Source organism: Chiloscyllium punctatum, chromosome 48 (assembly GCF_047496795.1).
Source record: "Chiloscyllium punctatum isolate Juve2018m chromosome 48, sChiPun1.3, whole genome shotgun sequence".
NCBI classification, from domain to species: Eukaryota; Metazoa; Chordata; class Chondrichthyes; order Orectolobiformes; family Hemiscylliidae; genus Chiloscyllium; species Chiloscyllium punctatum.
In genome coordinates this window covers 58,574,474-58,594,154 of record NC_092786.1, presented here as the reverse complement: position 1 = coordinate 58,594,154, position 19,681 = coordinate 58,574,474, and the positions used below count along the sequence as shown (strand labels likewise).

At 44.1% G+C, this 19,681-nt stretch overlaps 1 protein-coding gene across 1 annotated transcript in view; it reads left to right on the top strand.

The window, feature by feature from the left end:
• Positions 1-19,302: 19,302 nt before the first annotated feature.
• Positions 19,303-19,681, top strand: part of ctsh (cathepsin H) — a 47,527-nt gene continuing 47,148 nt past the window's right edge. The window contains exon 1 of the mRNA XM_072565357.1: positions 19,303-19,556. Coding sequence (XP_072421458.1) covers positions 19,303-19,556 — 254 coding nt within the window. The remainder of the gene's footprint in view (positions 19,557-19,681) is intronic.

Sequence of the window (19,681 nt, the reverse complement as noted above, 5' to 3'; positions counted from 1 at the left end):
GCAGTAATGTGCTAGATTGAAGTGTCACCAGGCTCAGCCAAAACATACAATTAGAAGCTGTCTCTCAAAGGGAATAGGGTGGGGTTGAAAACAAGGACAGGGCCACGCAGTAGGATAGCTATTCTGATGAGCTTGGCACGTTATCACCTCTCAAACATGGGGCCCTGTGCTTTCTCCCTGCGGTGCCAGGTGAGGCAATAAAAGAGAGTTGTGGGGTTTCCCAACTGTCACACAATGATCACTACGAGCAGTGACACACAAGTTCAACATATGTATCGAATGCTAATAATAGGTTGTATTTAATTAAAAACAGAATTTTGAATGGATTAAAATGGGAGGCATTTCTCCATCATATATGGTCTCACTTCAGTATTTTATACACAAGTGTGGAACATATTAATGACAGTGTTAATTTTTGTATATCTGAATCATTGTAAAGTCTGTAAGCTTCAATTGGATTCAAGGGGCAGATGCACAGAGTAAGTGGGCCCATTCAGAAAATTACAAGTTTTCTGCTGAAAAATGCCTTGAGATGTAGTGGTAAGACTTTAAGCCTGAATATTTCCAGTGATTTTTAGTTTCCCATTTTATAACCATCCACATATCCTGATATCTCTTGACAATCAATCTCTTTTATGTGTGGGTGATATCCATGAGGAAGGATACTGGTGATAGTGGGTCATGTCTTTTGGTGGCTGGTTAGCGCTCATGTATCCTGGTGGCTCGATTCCTACCCGTCTGTCCAACGCAATGTTTGTTGCAGTCATTGCAGGGTACTTTGTAAATGACATTTGTTTTGCTGGTTGTTGGTACAGGGTCCTTTAGGTTCATCAAATGGCTGATGAAATTCAATGTGAACGAGTGCGAGGTTTTGCACTTTGGAGAAAAGAACACAGGCACGGACTATTTCATAAACGGTGAGGAATTTCATAAAGCCAAAGTACAAAGGGATCTGGGAGTGTGATTACAGGAATCTCTAAAGGTTGACTTACGGGTTGAATCTGTGGTTAAGAAAGCAAATATAATGTTGTCATTTATTTCAAGAGGGTTGGAATGTAAAAGCAGCGATGTGCTACTGAGATTTTATGAAGCTCTGGTTAGGACCCTTTGAGAATACTGTATCGAGTTTTGGGTCCCACACCTCAGGAAGGACATACTGGCCCTGGAGCGTGTCCAGCGAAGATTCACATGGATGATCCCTGGAATGGTAGGTCTAACATATGATGAACAGCTGAGGATCCTGGGATTGTATTTGTTAGAGTTCAGAAGGTTGAGGGAAGATTTAATGGAAACTTACAAGACAATGTATGGCTTAGAAAGGGTGGACGCTGGGAAATTGTTTCCATCAGGTCGGAATACTAGGACCCATGGGCACAGCGTTAGAATTAGAGGGGGTCAATTTAGAACGGAAATGAGGAGACATTTCTTCAGCCAGAGAGTGGTGGGCCTGTGGAATTCATTGGCATAGAGCACAGTGGAGGGCAGAACGTTAAATGTCTTTAAGGCAGAGATTGATAAATTCTTGATCTCGTAAGGAATTAAGGGCTACGGGGAGAGTGTGGGTAAGTAGAGTTGAAATGTCCATCAGCCATGATTAAATGGCGGAGGGAACTTGATGGCTGAATGGCCTTATTTTCATTCCTATTTGTTATGGTCTTATCAGGAGCTGTTTCAGTGTGTTGATAGATTTGGGGGCTACCATGATACCAATGAGAATGTGTATAACGTATAAGCAGGTAGGGAAAGATTAAGTTTTGGGTTGTATGACAAAGGCTAAGCTGACATGACTTTGATCAGGTAAGAACTTGCAGTAAACAATGAGGTGCTGGAGGCAAGGGTAGTAGGTTAGTAAGGTAAAAAGCCTCCATTGTGTAATGCCAAATGACTTAATCTTTACTGTTGATGCTCGCTGATTGTAATGGTCACCCAATCAATATCGATGTTGCTTTATTTGGAGGCTGCTCCCTGTAAGTGACGATATAATTCCTTAAGAATCTGCTGTTCGAGAGAAGACTGAGAACTCATGTCACTGTCCACATGGCTGATCGTTGTTTCCCTCCAGGGCCCAGATTAAAGATGGAGAAGGTAAAGCCATACTGTGTCTCTGACTGATTGCTCCACCTGATATGGGGATAGGGAAATGGGACGACACCAAGAGGTTGGAGTATTCTGGTGGTCATCTCTGAGATGTCTTTGATGTATGGTAGTGTGGCTAGAGTCTCTGGGCATGTTATATTGACTTGTTTGGATTTGTTGTTTATGAATTGGTGGACTGTGTTTATCGGGTACCCATTGTTCTTGAATACACCGTACAGGTATTCTTCTTCTGCTGCTTATAGTCCCTGGGTGCTGCAGTGTGTTGTGGCCCATTTAAACAATATCCGATGCAGCTCCATTTGTGGGTGTTGGGATGATTGCTCCTGTAGTTGAGTATCTGGGCAGTGTATGTGGCTTTCCTGTAAATGCTGGTCTGCAGCTCTCCATTGGCTTTTCATTCTACTGTTGGAAGGGGAGTATGTAGTTGGTCTCCTCCTCTTTGGTGAAATTTATTCCAGTAAGGATGTTGTTAATGATATAGTAGGTTTCCTCTAATTTGTTCTGTTTCATAATGACAAAGGTGTCATCCAGTAGCAGGTCCAACCATCTATCAAAAGACATGACCCACTCTCAGTACAATCCTTACACACAGATGAAGAAGGACACATTTTGCCTGGGACAACACATCCATCCTGGGGCAGACTAAACAGAGACACACACAGGAATTCCTACAGGCCTGGCATTCAAACTGGAATCCCATCAATAAACACATCAATTTGGACCCCACTTACCAACCTCTGAGAAAGAGAACTGGAATTGATATCACCCGCCCTTAAAAGACCAAGACACATAAATAGAAAGTGGGGCGGAACACCAGCCCTTCACCACAGGCTCACTGATGATGTTACCTAGCGTTGTGACAAAATGGCTGAGAACAAATTTACCAGCTCAGGGAGCAATCTTACAACTTGAACTTCAACCTGAGCTACAAATTGTCTCAAAAATGGTTAATTATTTTAAATACTTAAGTTTAAAAAAATGTAGTAAATACAACAATAGAAAAATGAAACATGCATCAGGTTTCTCCAGGCCAGACCAGTCACTCAGCTGTGGCTATTACTCAGACTGTAGTGAAAAATGCTTCAATTAAAATTCATTAAACAAGGCATAATCTTTTATGGGGTTTTGAACAGTGATATGCAAGTGCAGAAGGGACATTTTTAACCAGGTCAATTGATTTCTCAGAATCCTGGCTTGAGGGGGTGTTGTGGGGCACAGTGCAGCTGCAGTGAAGCAGTAAATGACTGACCAAAACCTCAGGATTAATTTTTATTAATATTAAATCCCGGTGTTGTGGGCAGATTTAGAGGGGAAAATGTGGTTAACTGTGACTGGTTGCTGTCATATATTCTTCAAATACCATGAGAAACTGTCAGGGACTCAGTGGTTCATTCTCTCAACCCTGAACCAGAGATTTAAAGTTTAAGACTTAATGCAGAGACTTGAGCGCAAAACCTAGGATGACAAACACAGTGCACTATGAAAGGAATGGTGCACCATTATAAGCACAGTACTGACAGAGTGCTGTATTGTCAAAGATTATAATCTTTTATAATTTGTACACAAAGGCATTACATAATCATTTTGGTTTGAATAGTAAAGGATTTGCAAACATCACAATTATACATGTTCAGACAGTTTTCTGTTTTGCAAAAATATTCCACATCAGGTAACATATGCAGTCTGAGGACAAAACGTTTCAAATGACAAATTATAGGATGTGCCGTCTAAGTTCTCTGTACAACATGATTCATTCTGAGGTGCCTCAAAACCTTTTTGATAGTTATTCCTGTGGAGGGACACAATGTGAGAGGCTTATGATCACAACCCCTTGGTACACTGTGACTAAATGGGTGAATGACACTCAGCAAACCAATGCATTTTCCCAAATCCCGTAGATTGTTTCATGAATCTTCTGAATTAGTAATATTTCTGCACCATTTTCTACTTACCCTGATATTACTGTCAATTAAACATATAAATGTTGCTTAAAACTACTTTTAATTTCTTTAAGTAACAACCAATTTATAGCTCTTGAAAAAAGTGTTGGAGAGCTACGAAATTTAGCCACAAAATCTGGAAGAGGATATACGATTACAGGGTGGACATAATGCAGTGGGATTTGTGGCGAAGATTTAAATGCAAGGTATTGCTTCCTACCACTGCAGTTGGAGTTCAGCGTCAGTCCCCAGCTGGGAAAACACTGCAGACTCTATTGCGATTCTTGACAACTGTTTGTGCGTTATTTGCTGATCTGAATTTTGCATCATGTCCCAGACTGCCCTCTACTTCAATAAGCATGTACATAATAGAAAAGAGGGGCTACGGTAACAGAAATTCCAGGAACATATTCATGTACATAATAAGATTCCCAGGTTTAGAATGACAAACTCTGCTATAGTGGATGCTGACTCCACAGAGATGCTCCTCGCTTCAACTTAACAAACCATCCCAGAACCAGAATGCTCAGTTGTCATGGCAACAGAATGGCTTTGCCTTGAATCTGGGCTTTATAGATATCAGCATCTAATGTTTTTAAACTGAATGATACAGTAAAAAGCATTGTTTATCTACGGCTGATTCTTGACTGTGGTTATGAATTTATAGTTGGTGCACATATGTCTTATTAAAACATTTTCAAATTAATCCATTTTTCTAATATTAGAAATGAAGCATGGTGTCCCTACTCTATCTTTTCTTCTGCCAAATCTTCATCCGTATGATATGCAGCATGGGGACTGAATTCTCAAGAGTCCTCCTGCCAGTCCTTCCATTAATATTAACTCTGAACGAGGCCATTGCTTTCCATCAACCTCAAGTTTTTCATCTCTAACTGAATACTACTTTGTTGGAGTTGAAGTTAATTTTCTACTGTTCCAGTCTTCACCCACCATTGCTCCACCTCCAGGTTACTGTTCATCCTCTGCTCCCTTTAACTCATCGTCAGGAGGAGGCAGTAATGTCGTGGGAATGGCACGGGACTAGTAATCCAGGACTTTGGACTAATGATACGCAGATGTGGGCTTGAATCCTACCAGGGAATTAGGGATGGACAATAAATACTGGTCTAGCCCGTGATGCCTACATCCAGGTATAATAGCAAGAAATAATTCCAGCTCAGAAGATATAGAATCCATATGTGTACAGGTGAGAAAGGGAAAGAGGGCATTTTTGGGAGTGGTCTATAGGCTCCCCGACAGTGGCTATGTGTAGAGAGTTCTGATAAAGGGGCATTTTCAGGTTGGCAACCTGTAAGTGATGCAGTGTCAGAGGAATCTGTGCTAGGGCCTCAATCATTTACAATCTATAATAACGACCTGGATGAGGAGAGTGGATTTGTTCTCAAAATGTGAATGTATCAAAAATACGTGGGAAGGCAAATGTTGAGGATGACAATAAGTCTGCAGAGGGTTATGGTCAGGTTAAGTGAGTGAGTTAAAATTTGACAGGTGGAATATCATGTGAGATTACACATTATGGCAGGAATAATACAGGAGGTGAATATTACTTTAACGGAGAGAAACTGCAGAAAGATACAACACAGAGGGATTGAAACATCCCTGAGTCACAAAAAGCTAACATCCGAGTTCAGTAGGTAATAGCGAAGGGAAGTGGAATGCTGGTCTTTATTTCAAAGTAAAGATAGAAGTGGGAAAGTTTTATTAAAGCCAGTCAAGGCACTAGTCAGACCATAGCTGGAATACTGTGAAGAGTTTTGGGCTCATTATCAAAGGAACGATAGACTGGCACTGGAGGCAGGCCAGAGTAGGTTCACTCATCTGATAACAGGCCTGGAGGATGGTCTTGTAAGGACAGGTTGAATGGATTTGGCCTGTACTCATTGCCATTTCGAAAAATGAGAGGTGAAGCATACAAGATCCTTCAGGGACTTGAAGGGTAAATGCAGAGATGCTGTTTCCCCTTGTTGGACAGTCTAGCACCAGCGGGCATAATCTCAGAATAAAGGGTTGCTCGTTTAAGAGAGAGATGAGCAGAAATTTCTTCTATTAGTGGATAGTGAGTCTGTGGAATTTCTTACTGCTGAGGACTGTTGAGGCTAGGTCATTAAGAATATTCAAAGCCCACCGAGACAGAGTTTTAGTCATTGAAGGGAATCAAGGGTTATGGGGAAAAGGCGGGAAAATAACATTGAGGATGATCAGATCAGCCATGATCCCACTGAATGGTGGAACAGACTTAATGGGCCAAATGGCCTACGTCTGCTCCAACATCTTGTGGGCTTCTCCCATGAATGAGTGATTTAAAACAGACACTATATTTCACAAACACATAGAAGATAGTAGCAGAAGTAGGCCTGTTCTACCATTCAATGGGGGTGACGCGGTGGCTCAGTGGTTAGCACTGCTGCCTCACAGCACCAGGGTCCCAGGTTCAATTCTAGCCTCGGAGTGGAGTCTGTGTGGAGTTTACGCATTCTCCCTGTGTCTGCGTGGGTTTCCTCCGGGTGCTCAGGTTCCCTCCCCCAGTCCAAAGATGTGCAGGTCAGGTGAATTGACCATGCTAAATTGCCCGTAGTGTTAGGTGCATTAATCAGAGGGAAATGGGTCTGTGTGGGTTACTCTTCAGAGGGTTGGTGTGGACTTGTTGGGCTGAAGGGCCTGTTTCCACACTATAGGGAATCTAATCTGATAATGGCTGATCACTGAGCTCAATGCTCTAATCTATCCCCTTCATCTATTTAGCTATATCTACCTCCTCCTTTAAAAGAACACACAATGTTTTGGCCTCACTCACTTCCTTTGGCAGAAAATTCCTCAGTCTCACCAGTGTCTGGGTGAAGAAATTTCTCCTCAACTCAGTCCTAAAAGATTGACTCCTCGTCCTTAGATTATGACCCACTGACTCTCTCACCACTGGGAATATCTTTCTGCATCTAACCTATCTAGTCATGTTCGAAGCTTCTCAGTTTCTATGAGACATAGACAATTTTCTCAAATCCAGTGATTACAAACCTAACTGAAGATTCTCTACTCATACTTCAGTTCTGCCATCCCAAAAATCAATCTGGTTAACCTTTGCTGCACTCTCTTTACAGCAAAATATCTTCCTCAGACAGGGAGAGCAAAACTGCACACAATATTCCAGGTATAGCCTCACCAATACCCTATATAATTACAGCAAGGCATTCTTGTTCCTGTACTCGAATTCTCTAGCTCCAAAGGCTGCCTTCTTTACTAGGCAAAAGTGAGGACTGCTGATGCTGGAGATCAGAGTTTAGATTAGGGTGGTGCTGGAAAAGCACAGCAGGTCAGACAGCATCCAAGGAGCAGGAAAATCGACGTTTTGGGCAAAAGCCCTTCATCACTGCCTGCTGCACCTGCGTGCTTACCTTCAGTGACTGGTGCAACAGGACACCCAGGTCTTGTTAGGCATTCCCTTCTCTCACTTTACAGCCATTCAACTAATAATCTACCTTCATATTTTTACTACCAAGGTGGATAACCTCACATTTACCCACATCATGGTGTATTTGCTATGCATTTACCCACTCAGTCTGTGTAAATCACACTGTAATATCTCTGCATCCTCCTCACAGCTCACCCTTCCAACCAGCTTTCTGTCATCTGCAAATTTTGAGATATCACATTTAGTTCCCTCACCTAAATCATAAACGTGTTTTGAATAGTTATGGTCCTCGTACCGATCCCTATGGTACTCCATTAGTCACCGCCTACCATTCAGAAAAAGACCCATTTATTCCTATGCTTTGATTCCTGTCTGTGAACCAATGTTCTATTTAGCTCTGTGAATGACCCTTTTAATTTCTTTTGACATTGTCAAAAGCCTTCTGAAGGTCCAAATATATCACATCCACTGGCTCCCCCTATGCAAGTCTACTTGTTGCATCCTCAGAGAATTCAATAGATTTACAGTCACATAGCTGGAAAGCACAGAAACAAACCCTTTGATCCACCTCGTCCATGCTGACCAGATATCCTAAATTAATCTAGACCCACGTGCCAACATTTGGCTCATATCCCTCTAAACCCTTCCTATTCATATACCCATCCAATTACATAAATGTAATTGCATCAGCCTCCACTATTTCCTCTGGCAGCTCATTCCACACATGTATCACCCTCTGCGTGAAAACATTACCCCTCAGGTTCCTTTTAAATCCTTCCCTTCTCACCTTAAATCTATACCGTCTAGTTTTGGACTCCACTCCCCTACCCTGGGAAAAAGATCTTGAATATTCACCCTATTCATGCCCCGCATGATTTTATAAACTTCTGTACGGTCACCCCCCCAGTCTCCGACGCTCCATGCAAAAAAGCTCCAGCCTGTTCAGCCTCTCACTATAGCTCAAACCTTACAAACCTGGCAACATCCTTGTAAATCTTTTCAGAACCCTTTCAAGTTTCACAACATCTTTTCTATAGCAGGAAGACCTGAACTGAATGTAGTTTGTATTTGCTCACCTAAATAAACTGTTGGAAGCTAGAGTCATCCTTCCTCCTGGAAATTCATGCAATGACAGATGCTTATGTAAGGATTCAAATCCAAATCTCTTTGGGTCAGGAATATTCCTAATGTGAACAACCTTCAGTAACAGTGTATAATTCTCTTGATACCTAGCCCAGTTTTTAACAAAACCAACTACCAGTTTCCCTCAACAAAAAGAAAACTGCAGATCCTAGAATCCCTACAGTGTGGAAGCAAGCCACTTGGCCTATCAATACCATACCGACTCTCTGAAGAGCATACCATCCAGACCCACCACATCCCTGTAACCCTGCATTTCCCATGGCTAACCCACCTAGCTTGCACATCGCTAGACACTATGGACAATTTCGCAAGGCCAATCTATCTAATCTGCCTATTGTTGGACTGTGGGAGGAAACCCACACAGACACAGGCAAAGTGTACTAACTCCAAGCAGACAGTCCCTGGAGGGTGGAATTGAACCTGGATCCTTGGTGCTGTGAGGCAGCAGTGCTAACCACCAACCCACCTCATGAAATCAGAAACGACAAGAGAAATTGCTTTAAAAACACAGGTCTGGCAGCATCTCTGGAGAGAAAGTAGAGTTAATGTTCAGGTTACCAAATGTCTCCTGTCTCTAGGCAAGTGCATACTAGTCATACAATTACTGGATTAGTGGTGCTGGAAGAGCACAGCAGTTCAGGCAGCATCCAACGAGCAGCGAAATCGACGTTTCGGGCAAAAGCCCTTCATCAGGAATAAAGGCAGTGAGCCTGAAGCGTGGAGAGATAAGCTAGAGGAGGGGGGGGGTGGGGAGAGAGTAGCATAGAGTACAATGGGTGAGTGGGGGAGGGGATGAAGGTGATAGGTCAAAGAGGAGAGGGTGGAGTGGATAGGTGGAAAAGAAGATAGGCAGGTCGGACAAGTACAGGAGACAGTTACTGAGCTGGAAGTTTGAAACTAGGTTGAGGTGGGGGAAGGGGAAATGAGGAAGCTGTTGAAGTCCACATTGATGCCCTGGGGTTGAAGTGTTCTGAGGCGGAAGATGAGGCGTTCTTCCTCCAGGCGTCTGGTGGTGAGGGAGCGGCGGTGAAGGAGGCCCAGGACCTCCATGTCCTCGGCAGAGTGGGAGGGGGAGTTGAAATGTTGGGCCACGGGGCGGTTTGGTTGATTGGTGCGGGTGTCTCGGAGATGTTCCCTAAAGCGCTCTGCTAGGAGGCGCCCAGTCTCCCCAATGTAGAGGAGACCGCATCGGGAGCAACGGATACAATAAATGATATTAGTGGATGTGCAGGTAAAACTTTGATGGATGTGGAAGGCTCCTTTAGGGCCTTGGATGGAGGTGAGGGAGGAGGTGTGGGCACAGGTTTTACAGTTCCTGCGGTGACAGGGGAAAGTGCCAGGATGGGAGGGTGGGTCATAGGGGGGTGTGGACCTGACCAGGTAGTCACAGAGGGAACGGTCTTTGCAGAAGGCGGAAAGGGGTGGGAAGGGAAATATATCCCTGGTGGTGGGGTCTTTTTGGAGGTGGCGGAAATGTCAGCGGATGATTTGGTTGATGCAAAGGTTTGTAGGGTGGAAGGTGAGCACCAGGGGCGTTCTGTCCTTGTTACAGTTGGAGGGATGGGGTCTGAGGGCGGAGGTGGGGGATGTGGACAAGATGTGTTGGAGGGCATCTTTAACCACGTGGGAAGGGAAATTGCGGTCTCTAAAGAAGGAGGCCATCTGGTGTGTTCTATGGTGGAATTGGTCCTCCTGGGAGCAGATACGGCGGAGGCGGAGAGATTGGGAATACGGGATGGCATTTTTGCAAGAGATAGGGTGGGAAGAGGTGTAATCCAGGCAGCTATGGGAGTCGGTGGGTTTGTAAAAAATGTCAGTGTCAAGTCGGTCGTCACTAATGGAGATGGAGAGGTCCAGGAAGGGGAGCGAGGTGTCAGAGATAGTCCAGGTAAATTTAAGGTCAGGGTGGAATGTGTTGGTGAAGTTGATGAATTGCTCAACCTCCTCGCGGGAGCACGAGGTGGCGCCAATGCAGTTATCAATGTAGCGGAGGAAGAGGTGGGGAGTGGTGCTGGTGTAATTACGGAAGATCAACTGTTCTACGTAGCCAACAAAGAGACAGGCATAGCTGGGGCCCATACGTGTGCCCATGGCTACGCCTTTGGTCTGGAGGAAGTGGGAGGATTCAAAGGAGAAATTGTTAAGGGTGAGGACCAGTTCGGCCAAACGAATGAGAGTGTCAGTGGAAGGGTACTGTTGGGGACGTCTGGAGAGGAAAAAACGGAGGGCTTGGAGGCCCTGGTCATGGCGAATGGAGGTGTAGAGGGATTGGATATCCATGGTGAAGATAAGGCGTTGGGGGCCGGGGAAACAGAAGTCTTGGAGGAGGTGGAGGGCGTGGGTGGTGTCTCGAACGTATGTGGGGAGTTCCTGGACTAGGGGGGATAGGACAGTGTCAAGGTAGGTAGAGATGAGTTCAGTGGGGCAGGAGCATGCTGAGACAATGGGTCGGCCAGGGTGGTCAGGCTTGTGGATCTTGGGAAGGAGGTAGAACCGGGCAGTGCGGGGTTCCCGGACTATGAGGTTGGAAGCTGTGGGTAGGAGATCTCCTGAGGTGATGAGGTTCTGTATGGTCTGGGAGATGATGGTTTGGTGATGGGGGTGGGGTCATGGTCGAGGGAGCAGTAGGAAGAGGTGTCCTCGAGTTGGCGTTTGGCTTCAGCGGTGTAGAGGTCAGTGCGCCAGACTACCACTGCGCCCCCTTTATCCGCTGGCTTAATGGTGAGGTTGGGATTGGAGCAGAGGGTTCCCGGTTCTACCTCCTTCCCAAGATCCACAAGCCTGACCACCCTGGCCGACCCATTGTCTCAGCATGCTCCTGCCCCACTGAACTCATCTCTACCTACCTTGACACTGTCCTATCCCCCCTAGTCCAGGAACTCCCCACATACGTTCGAGACACCACCCACGCCCTCCACCTCCTCCAAGACCTCCGTTTTCCCGGCCCCCAACGCCTTATCTTCACCATGGATATCCAATCCCTCTACACCTCCATTCGCCATGACCAGGGCCTCCAAGCCCTCCGTTTTTACCTCTCCAGACATCCCCAACAGTACCCTTCCACTGACACTCTCATTCGTTTGGCCGAACTGGTCCTCACCCTTAACAATTTCTCCTTTGAATCCTCCCACTTCCTCCAGACCAAAGGCTTAGATATGGGCACACGTATGGGCCCTAGCTATGCCTGTCTCTTTGTTGGCTATGTAGAACAGTTGATCTTCCGTAATTACACCAGCACCACTCCCCACCTCTTCCTCCGCTACATTGATGACTGCATTGGCGCCACCTCATGCTCCCGCGAGGAGGTTGAGCAATTCATCAACTTCACCAACACATTCCACCCTGACCTTAAATTTACCTGGACTATCTCTGACACCTTGCTCCCCTTCCTGGACCTCTCCATCTCCATTAGTGACGACCGACTTGACACTGACATTTTTTACAAACCCACCGACTCCCATAGCTACCTGGATTACACCTCTTCCCACCCTACCTCTTGCAAAAATGCCATCCCGTATTCCCAATTTCTCCACCTCCGCCGTATCTGCTCCCAGGAGGACCAGTTCCACCATAGGACACACCAGATGGCCTCCTTCTTTAGAGACCGCAATTTCCCTTCCCACGTGGTTAAAGATGCCCTCCAACGCATCTCGTCCACATTCCGCACCTCCGCCCTCAGACCCCACCCCTCCAACCGTAACAAGGACAGAACGTCCCTGGTGCTCACCTTCCACCCTACAAACCTTCGCATCAACCAAATCATCCGCTGACATTTCCGCCACCTCCAAAAAGACCCCACCACCAGGGATATATTTCCCTCCCCACCCCTTTCCGCCTTCCGCAAAGACCGTTCCCTCCATGACGACCTGGTCAGGTCCACACCCCCCTACGACCCACCCTCGCATTCTGGCACTTTCCCCTGCCACCGCAGGAACTGTAAAACCTGTGCCCACACCTCCTCCCTCACCTCTATCCAAGGCCCTAAAGGAGCCTTCCACATCCATCAAAGTTTCACCTGCACATCCACCAATATCATTTATTGTATCCGTTGCTCCCGATGTGGTCTCCTCTACATTGGGGAGACTGGGCGCCTCCTAGCAGAGCGCTTTAGGGAACATCTCCGAGACACCCGCACCAATCAACCAAACCGCCCCGTGGCCCAACATTTCAACTCCCCCTCCCACTCTGCCGAGGACATGGAGGTCCTGGGCCTCCTTCACCGCCGCTCCCTCACCACCAGACGCCTGGAGGAAGAACGCCTCATCTTCCGCCTCAGAACACTTCAACCCCAGGGCATCAATGTGGACTTCAACAGCTTCCTCATTTCCCCTTCCCCCACCTCAACCTAGTTTCAAACTTCCAGCTCAGTTACTGTCTCCTTGACTTGTCCGACCTGCCTATCTCCTTTTCCACCTATCCACTCCACCCTCTCCTCCTTGACCTATCACCTTCATCTCCTCCCCCACTCACCCATTGTACTCTATGCTACTCTCTCCCCACCCCCCCCTCCTCTAGCTTATCTCTCCACGCTTCAGGCTCACTGCCTTTATTCCTGATGAAGGGCTTTTGCCCGAAACGTCGATTTCGCTGCTCGTTGGATGCTGCCTGAACTGCTGTGCTCTTCCAGCACCACTAATCCAGTATTTGGTTTTCAGCATCTGCAGTCATTGTTTTTACCTAGTCATACAATTGTCAAGTATGATTTCCCTTTTGTGAATCCATGCTGACTCTATCTGATAGTGCATCAGTTTTCTAATTGTTCTGTTGTGAAATCCTTGATAATAGATTCAAGCATTTTCCCCATTACTGATGTCAGACTCACTGCTCTACCATTTCCTGTTTTCTCTCTACCTCCTTTTAAATAATGAGGTTACATAAGCTACTCTCCAACCTGTAGCAACTCTGTTCCAGATCTAAAGAATCTTGGAAGCTGATCTCCAAAGCATACTTTATTTTGGAAGGCCACCTTCCTTAAGTACGCGTGATATAGATGATCAGGCCCTGTGACTTATCAGCAACTGAGACAGATTTATTTTACTTCCTCTCTCCCACTAAACACTTTGTCAACCTTTTTTTTTGCTGTCCATTATGAATTCGCCGTTTCTGACTAAGCAATCTACATTAGTTTCACTGAGTGCCTCCTTAATACATACCAATAGAAATGTTTATGATCAGTTTTTACGTTCCCTGCAAACTTACTCTCATATTCTCCCTTTCTTAGTCAATCCCACGGTCCTCCCTTGCTGACTTTTCCCAATCCTCAGATCTGTTGATTTGCATGCCAATTTGTATGCCTCTTTTATGCCTTTCATTCTATCTCTAACTTTCCCCCTAAGCCATAGCTTGGTCCCTGTTCCCCTCAGCCCCACCCCCCTCCCATTTCTCTCGCAACCCCCTCGGGCTTCCCCCACATTCCTGATGAAGAGCTTATGCCCGAAACGTCGATTCTCCTGCTCCCCGAATGCTGTTGCCGGCCGTGCATTTCCAGCACCACACTCTTGACTCTGATCTTCAGCATCTGCAGCCCTCACTCTCTCCCTGTTCTCCTTGTATGTTTGAAGAAATACATTTTTCTAGTTCATCCATTTGCTCTGGAAATGTTTGCCATTCCCTATCCACTGTCATTTTTTTCAGTAACATTTCCCAATCCATCATAAACAAATCACACCCTCACATTGTCATAGTTTCCCTTATTCAGATTCAGAACCCTAATCTTAGAATCAACAACCTCACTTTCTGCCTTGATGAAGAATTCTATCATATTATGGCCACTCAATCCCATTGAATATTGCAAATACATCATCAATTATTCCTTTCCCTTTACAAAAAACCCAACCTCAATGTATCGGTCAATTGAAGGAATTCCTCCTCTATGGAATTATGACTAATTTGATTTACCCAATCCATATTCAGACTAAAGTCACCCTTAATTACAGATGTTCCTTTATTGTATGCATCTTTAGTTTCCTGCTTCATGCCATTGTCAACATCACCACGAGTTCGGTGGTCTCTACTACTACCCCCACTAAGGTTTTTGCCCCTTCTCAATTCTACCCAACACTGATTATTATTGTCTGAGCTGATAATTTTCCTCAATATTGTGTTTGTATCCTCATTAACCAGTAGTGCAACTCCACCACCTTATCCTTTTTGTCCTTCCTTTCTAAATACTGAATACCTCTGGACGTTCAGTTCCATCCTGGGACTCATTATGGAGACATGCAGCTACGTCTCCATAAACCCAATTATATGATATCCATTTACATCTATTTGTGTGATGAATTCAATGCTTTGAGATAAAGTTCTGGTAATCTAATTGCTTGACAGGATTGCTTTGATGGGCTGAATGGTCTGTTCTTGTATTCTTTCTGTGAAATACTATTGAAATCATTGAGTGCAAAATGACCTGTATCAATCGCACTGCTCCATGTGTCAGGACCATATTGTGAGTGAGAACAGAAAGATTGGCTGGAGCTGTGTAAGGCAACTGAAAGCACAAGAGTGGAAAGGATCTAAGAAGCTTTAAAAAGGAGAGGAAGGTGGAACCTGGGCATTAATGCTGAAAGAGAGTTCCAAAATGGAGCTAAACATATATGATACTAGGCTGTGGATCTGAGCAGCAATACACTAGATCAGAGTCTCATGGGGTTAGGCTGAGACATACATTTCGAGAACAGGGTGAAAATTAGGTCTGAAAACAAAAACTCAGCCCAAATAGTAGCTAGCCTACTGAGCTTGGCATATTGTCACTCTCAAACACGGGAGGCTGTAGTTGCCAGGTGAGACAACAAAAATGAGCTGTAGGTTTCTGACTGACACATAATGATCACTGTAAACTATGACAGCCAAATTCGACATGTGTATCAAATGTTACTAAAGGATGGTCAGAGTGGGAGGAAATGGGAAGCATAACTCAATTACATATAGTCTTGCTTCAATATGTCACTCAAGAGTGTGGAATTCAGTGCAAATTATACAAATATAGTACTCTTTGTATATCTGAATCATTGTAAAGTATTTGGATTCAATTGTATTCATGAGGCAGTTATGGAGAGTAAAAAGGCCCATTTAAGAAAATGACAAGCTTTCAGCTTTGTGATATCTTGGGGGGGGGGCAGGGGGGTGACAATTTCAGCCTGAATATTTCCCAGGGATTTTATTTTCTGAAGTTCCTCCACTTTGTGTGACTTCTGATTTTGTCCAATTTGTAGCCAAAAGCAAGTCTCATTACTTTGTGACAATAAATCACTATTAGATCTGGGTGAATTATCTGAGTTATCAATGCTGTTCAGATTTTGGTGTCTCTCTGGCAGGACACAAGCAGCAGATCTGTTCCGAGATTCTTCCAATTCAATTCCAAGTATTCCTGTAATCTCAAGGCCCATAAATTAGTGTCAGTAGTGAAGTGATGGAAATCAATGGTGACATCGGAGAAAGCTGGATGAGATCTTTGCGGGGAGAACGTTTTGTCTCCCAATATGCAGTTGCCTGTCATATGGATATGGACTAATATGGATTCCTGGTCTTCAGCCTCAAATGTGGTCATTAAGCCATCTAATCAATTAAAAAATTCTAATAGACAGGGCTCAATTCACTTTTTAAATAATTTACAGAGAGCATAATAAAGGTTGCAACATATATTGCTCCACGGTTTAAAGTAGAGGTTGACGTATGACAAACAAACTTAGAAAAATGCAAACATCCATAAACTAATTACAGTGTTGAAATGTAACAACATTTCATCAAGTTTTCAGGGCTACGTCCAATGTTTAACAGTGATTATTACTCCTCTTATCTGTTAAAAACCCAATGAACCTCATTTTATGATGTATTAACCAAGAATAGGAAAGGGAATATATGGGCAGATCTCATACTCAGCATCAGGTGCAAGACTACTAGCACTGAGAATGAATGAATGATTGAATTTGCTTTATTGTCACATGTACTCAAATGAATACAGTGAAAAGTTTACAGTCGCCACATTATTGCACAATCTTAGGTACAAACGTACCTAGGTACAGATATTTAAGATCTAATTCTTAGGAAACTAATAAAATTAGAAAAGTAAAGAAACAAGTAGTCCAGCATTATAGATCATCAGAATAAAAATAAGGAAGTAAAAAATTGAGAACATCAGCCTTTCCAACCGAGTCCATGCCAGCAGTTAGCCTCAAGGAAGACCTCTACCACCTCACTGCACCTACACCAGACCAACCGATGTAAGAGTCACTCCACTCTTCACTGCTGGGCCCATATCATTCGCACTACTGAAGCAGTCCTTGGCTCTATAACGCTCAGATAGATCTCTATAAGGTCACCTCTCAACCTCCTACATGACAGTGAAAAAAATCCCAGGCTCTCCAGCCTCTCCTTATAATTCAAACCTTCCATTCCCAGCAACATCCTTGTAAATCTCTTCTGAACCTTCACCAGCTTAATAACATCCTTCCTATAACAGAGTGACCAGAACTGGACAGACTACTCTAGAAGAGGCCTCACTAACATCCTGTACAACCACAAAATAACATTACAACTCCTATATTCAAAGGTCTGAGCAATGAATGCTTTCTTCATGACCCTGTCTATATGTGATGCAAACTTCAAGGGATTATGTCCTCCAACACTGCTCAAGGCTCTACTTTTAATTGTCGAAATCTTTTCATTGTTGTTTTACCAAAATGTAACACCTTATATTTATCCAAATTAAACTCCATCTGCCACTCATCACCTCATTGACCCAACTGATCAAGATCGCTTTGTAATCTTAGATAACCTAGGACTCGATGGAACAAATGGCCTCCTCCTGTACTGTAGGGATTCGATGAAGAGACCTTTTGAAATAGAATCAATATTTCCAAGGAAAAACAGAAATTACTTGACATTGGTTTTGCTGACGGCGTGATAGGTCTCTTCCTAACTCATGAATTGCCTGACAAGACCACAGACATGCAGGTTAAAGACTGAGACAGCTAAAAACTAATTGCAATAACAATCAGATCTGTCCCCACATCGAGGCTAACCCATTATCTAACAAGGAAACATGGTGCAACAGTTTTGGGAAAGCAGTCATTTGAAATTTGAACTGCACAAAATTTCTGGCTACAGGTCAGCAGTCTTTTCAATGCAAATGCCATGAAAGATATACCTTGAAACTGTAGCTGCTTCTCAGCAGTGAGACAAGAGGAAGGATTCCAGGCCTGTTGTGCTGAACCAGGATACCAAGAACCACAGCAAGGTCTTAATGTAGGACAGGAAATGAGAAACAAAGGAGCCTGTAGTTACTCCAGGGTCTGTCCTGTGGAAGCAGCCTCCAGCTATTCAACTACATTAACAATTACAGATGATCAACTCTGACTTCAAAATATCAGTCCATTCACTTTGGAAACAGAATTTTCAATCAAAGAACAGGCTTTCAACAAGTTAGAGACTGTGAGAAACAAAGCTCACTCACTTCAATAATTTCAGTCTGAGACAAGATCTGAAGCAATCAGTATGTTTATTATACGCTTGCAAACGTGGTGCCTGAAGTAAGGCACACAGAGTTTAGCAAGTACATATCTTATATAGGATTCACTACTCCCAACCTGGTGCCCATGACTATTGTGTATCTCCTGCCTTATCCGGCCTTGTGCATAACAAAGTACAAGTTTTACTTGGCCATTTCACCACATCCTGCTGTGGCCCATTGTTAGGTATATCCCCCTTCACTATTATCTACTTCCCCCACCTGTGCCATTTCCTCCCTTTCCCCAACCATATTGATCCTTATCACCTTTTACTTGGGGTTTGTTTTTGTGTTTTTGCAAAAGTGGGAAACAGATGCTTATAACTACCGCTTGTACAAGCATATCTGGCTTAACCTACATCCTCACAGCACCTTATCTATTTGTCTGCCATTGTTTGCAGGCACGTTTCATTCTTGCATTCACATTTTAGCTAATACAAAAACAATTATATATTTCCTCCATATAGTTTTCATTCTTGTTGACTCAGCTCTTGGTTGAAACAATTATACACTGGTGTGAGTGCATTTACCTTGCACAAGTAATTATAATTGCAGAAGTAACACTACTTTACCTATATCCCACAGAGACTGATCTTACTTTCAATTAATAGGTATCCTTTATCCTTACTTTAAGGGGAAATGATAGCATTGTGATAATGTTATTAGCTCAGTAATCAAAAAACCCAAGCTGGATTTGATCTGTGGATCTAAGTTCAAATCCCACCATAGCACATTGTGAAATTTGAACTAAAAAAATCTGGAATAGAGAACGGGCCGTAATGAAGACCACAAAACCATTCTTATTGCTGAGCAGATGCTTCTTGATAGCACTGTTGATGACACCTTATATCATTTTACTGATGATCTAGAGTAGACTGATAAGGCAGTAATTGGCCAGGTTGGATATGTCCTGCTTATTATTTACAGGACATCACTGGGCAATTTTCCACATTGTCGGGTAGATGGCAGTGTTGTAACTGTACTGAAACAGCTTGGATAGGGGAGTGGCAAGTTCTGAAACACCAAGTCATCAGTACTATTTCCAGAATGTTGTCAGGGCTTGTAGCCTTTGCAGTGTCCAATGTCTCCAACTGTTTCTTGACAGCGTGTGGAGTGAATCGAATTGGCTGAAGACTGGTATCTGTAATGCTGGGGACCACCTGAGGAGGCCAAGATAGATCATTTTAATCATGCTTTCAGCTGAGGATTGCAGCAAAAGCTTCAGCCTTATCTTTTACAATGTTGTGCTGGACTCTTCCATCATTGAGGAAGGGGAGATTAGTGGAGCCTCCTCCTCCAGTGAGTTGTTTAATCATCCACCACCCGTCGCACCTGGATGTGGCAGGACTCAAGAAGTTCAATCTGATTCATTGGCTGTGGGATCGCTCAGTTCTGTATATCGCTTGCTGCTTCGGTTTCCTCCTACAATCCAAAAGATGTGCAGGTTAGGTGAATTTTTTTGCCTGAAACATCGATTCTCCTGCTCCTTGGATGCTGCCTGACCTGCTGTGCTTTTCCAGTGCCACACTCTTGACTGATACTAAGTTGCCCATAATGTAGGTTATTAGT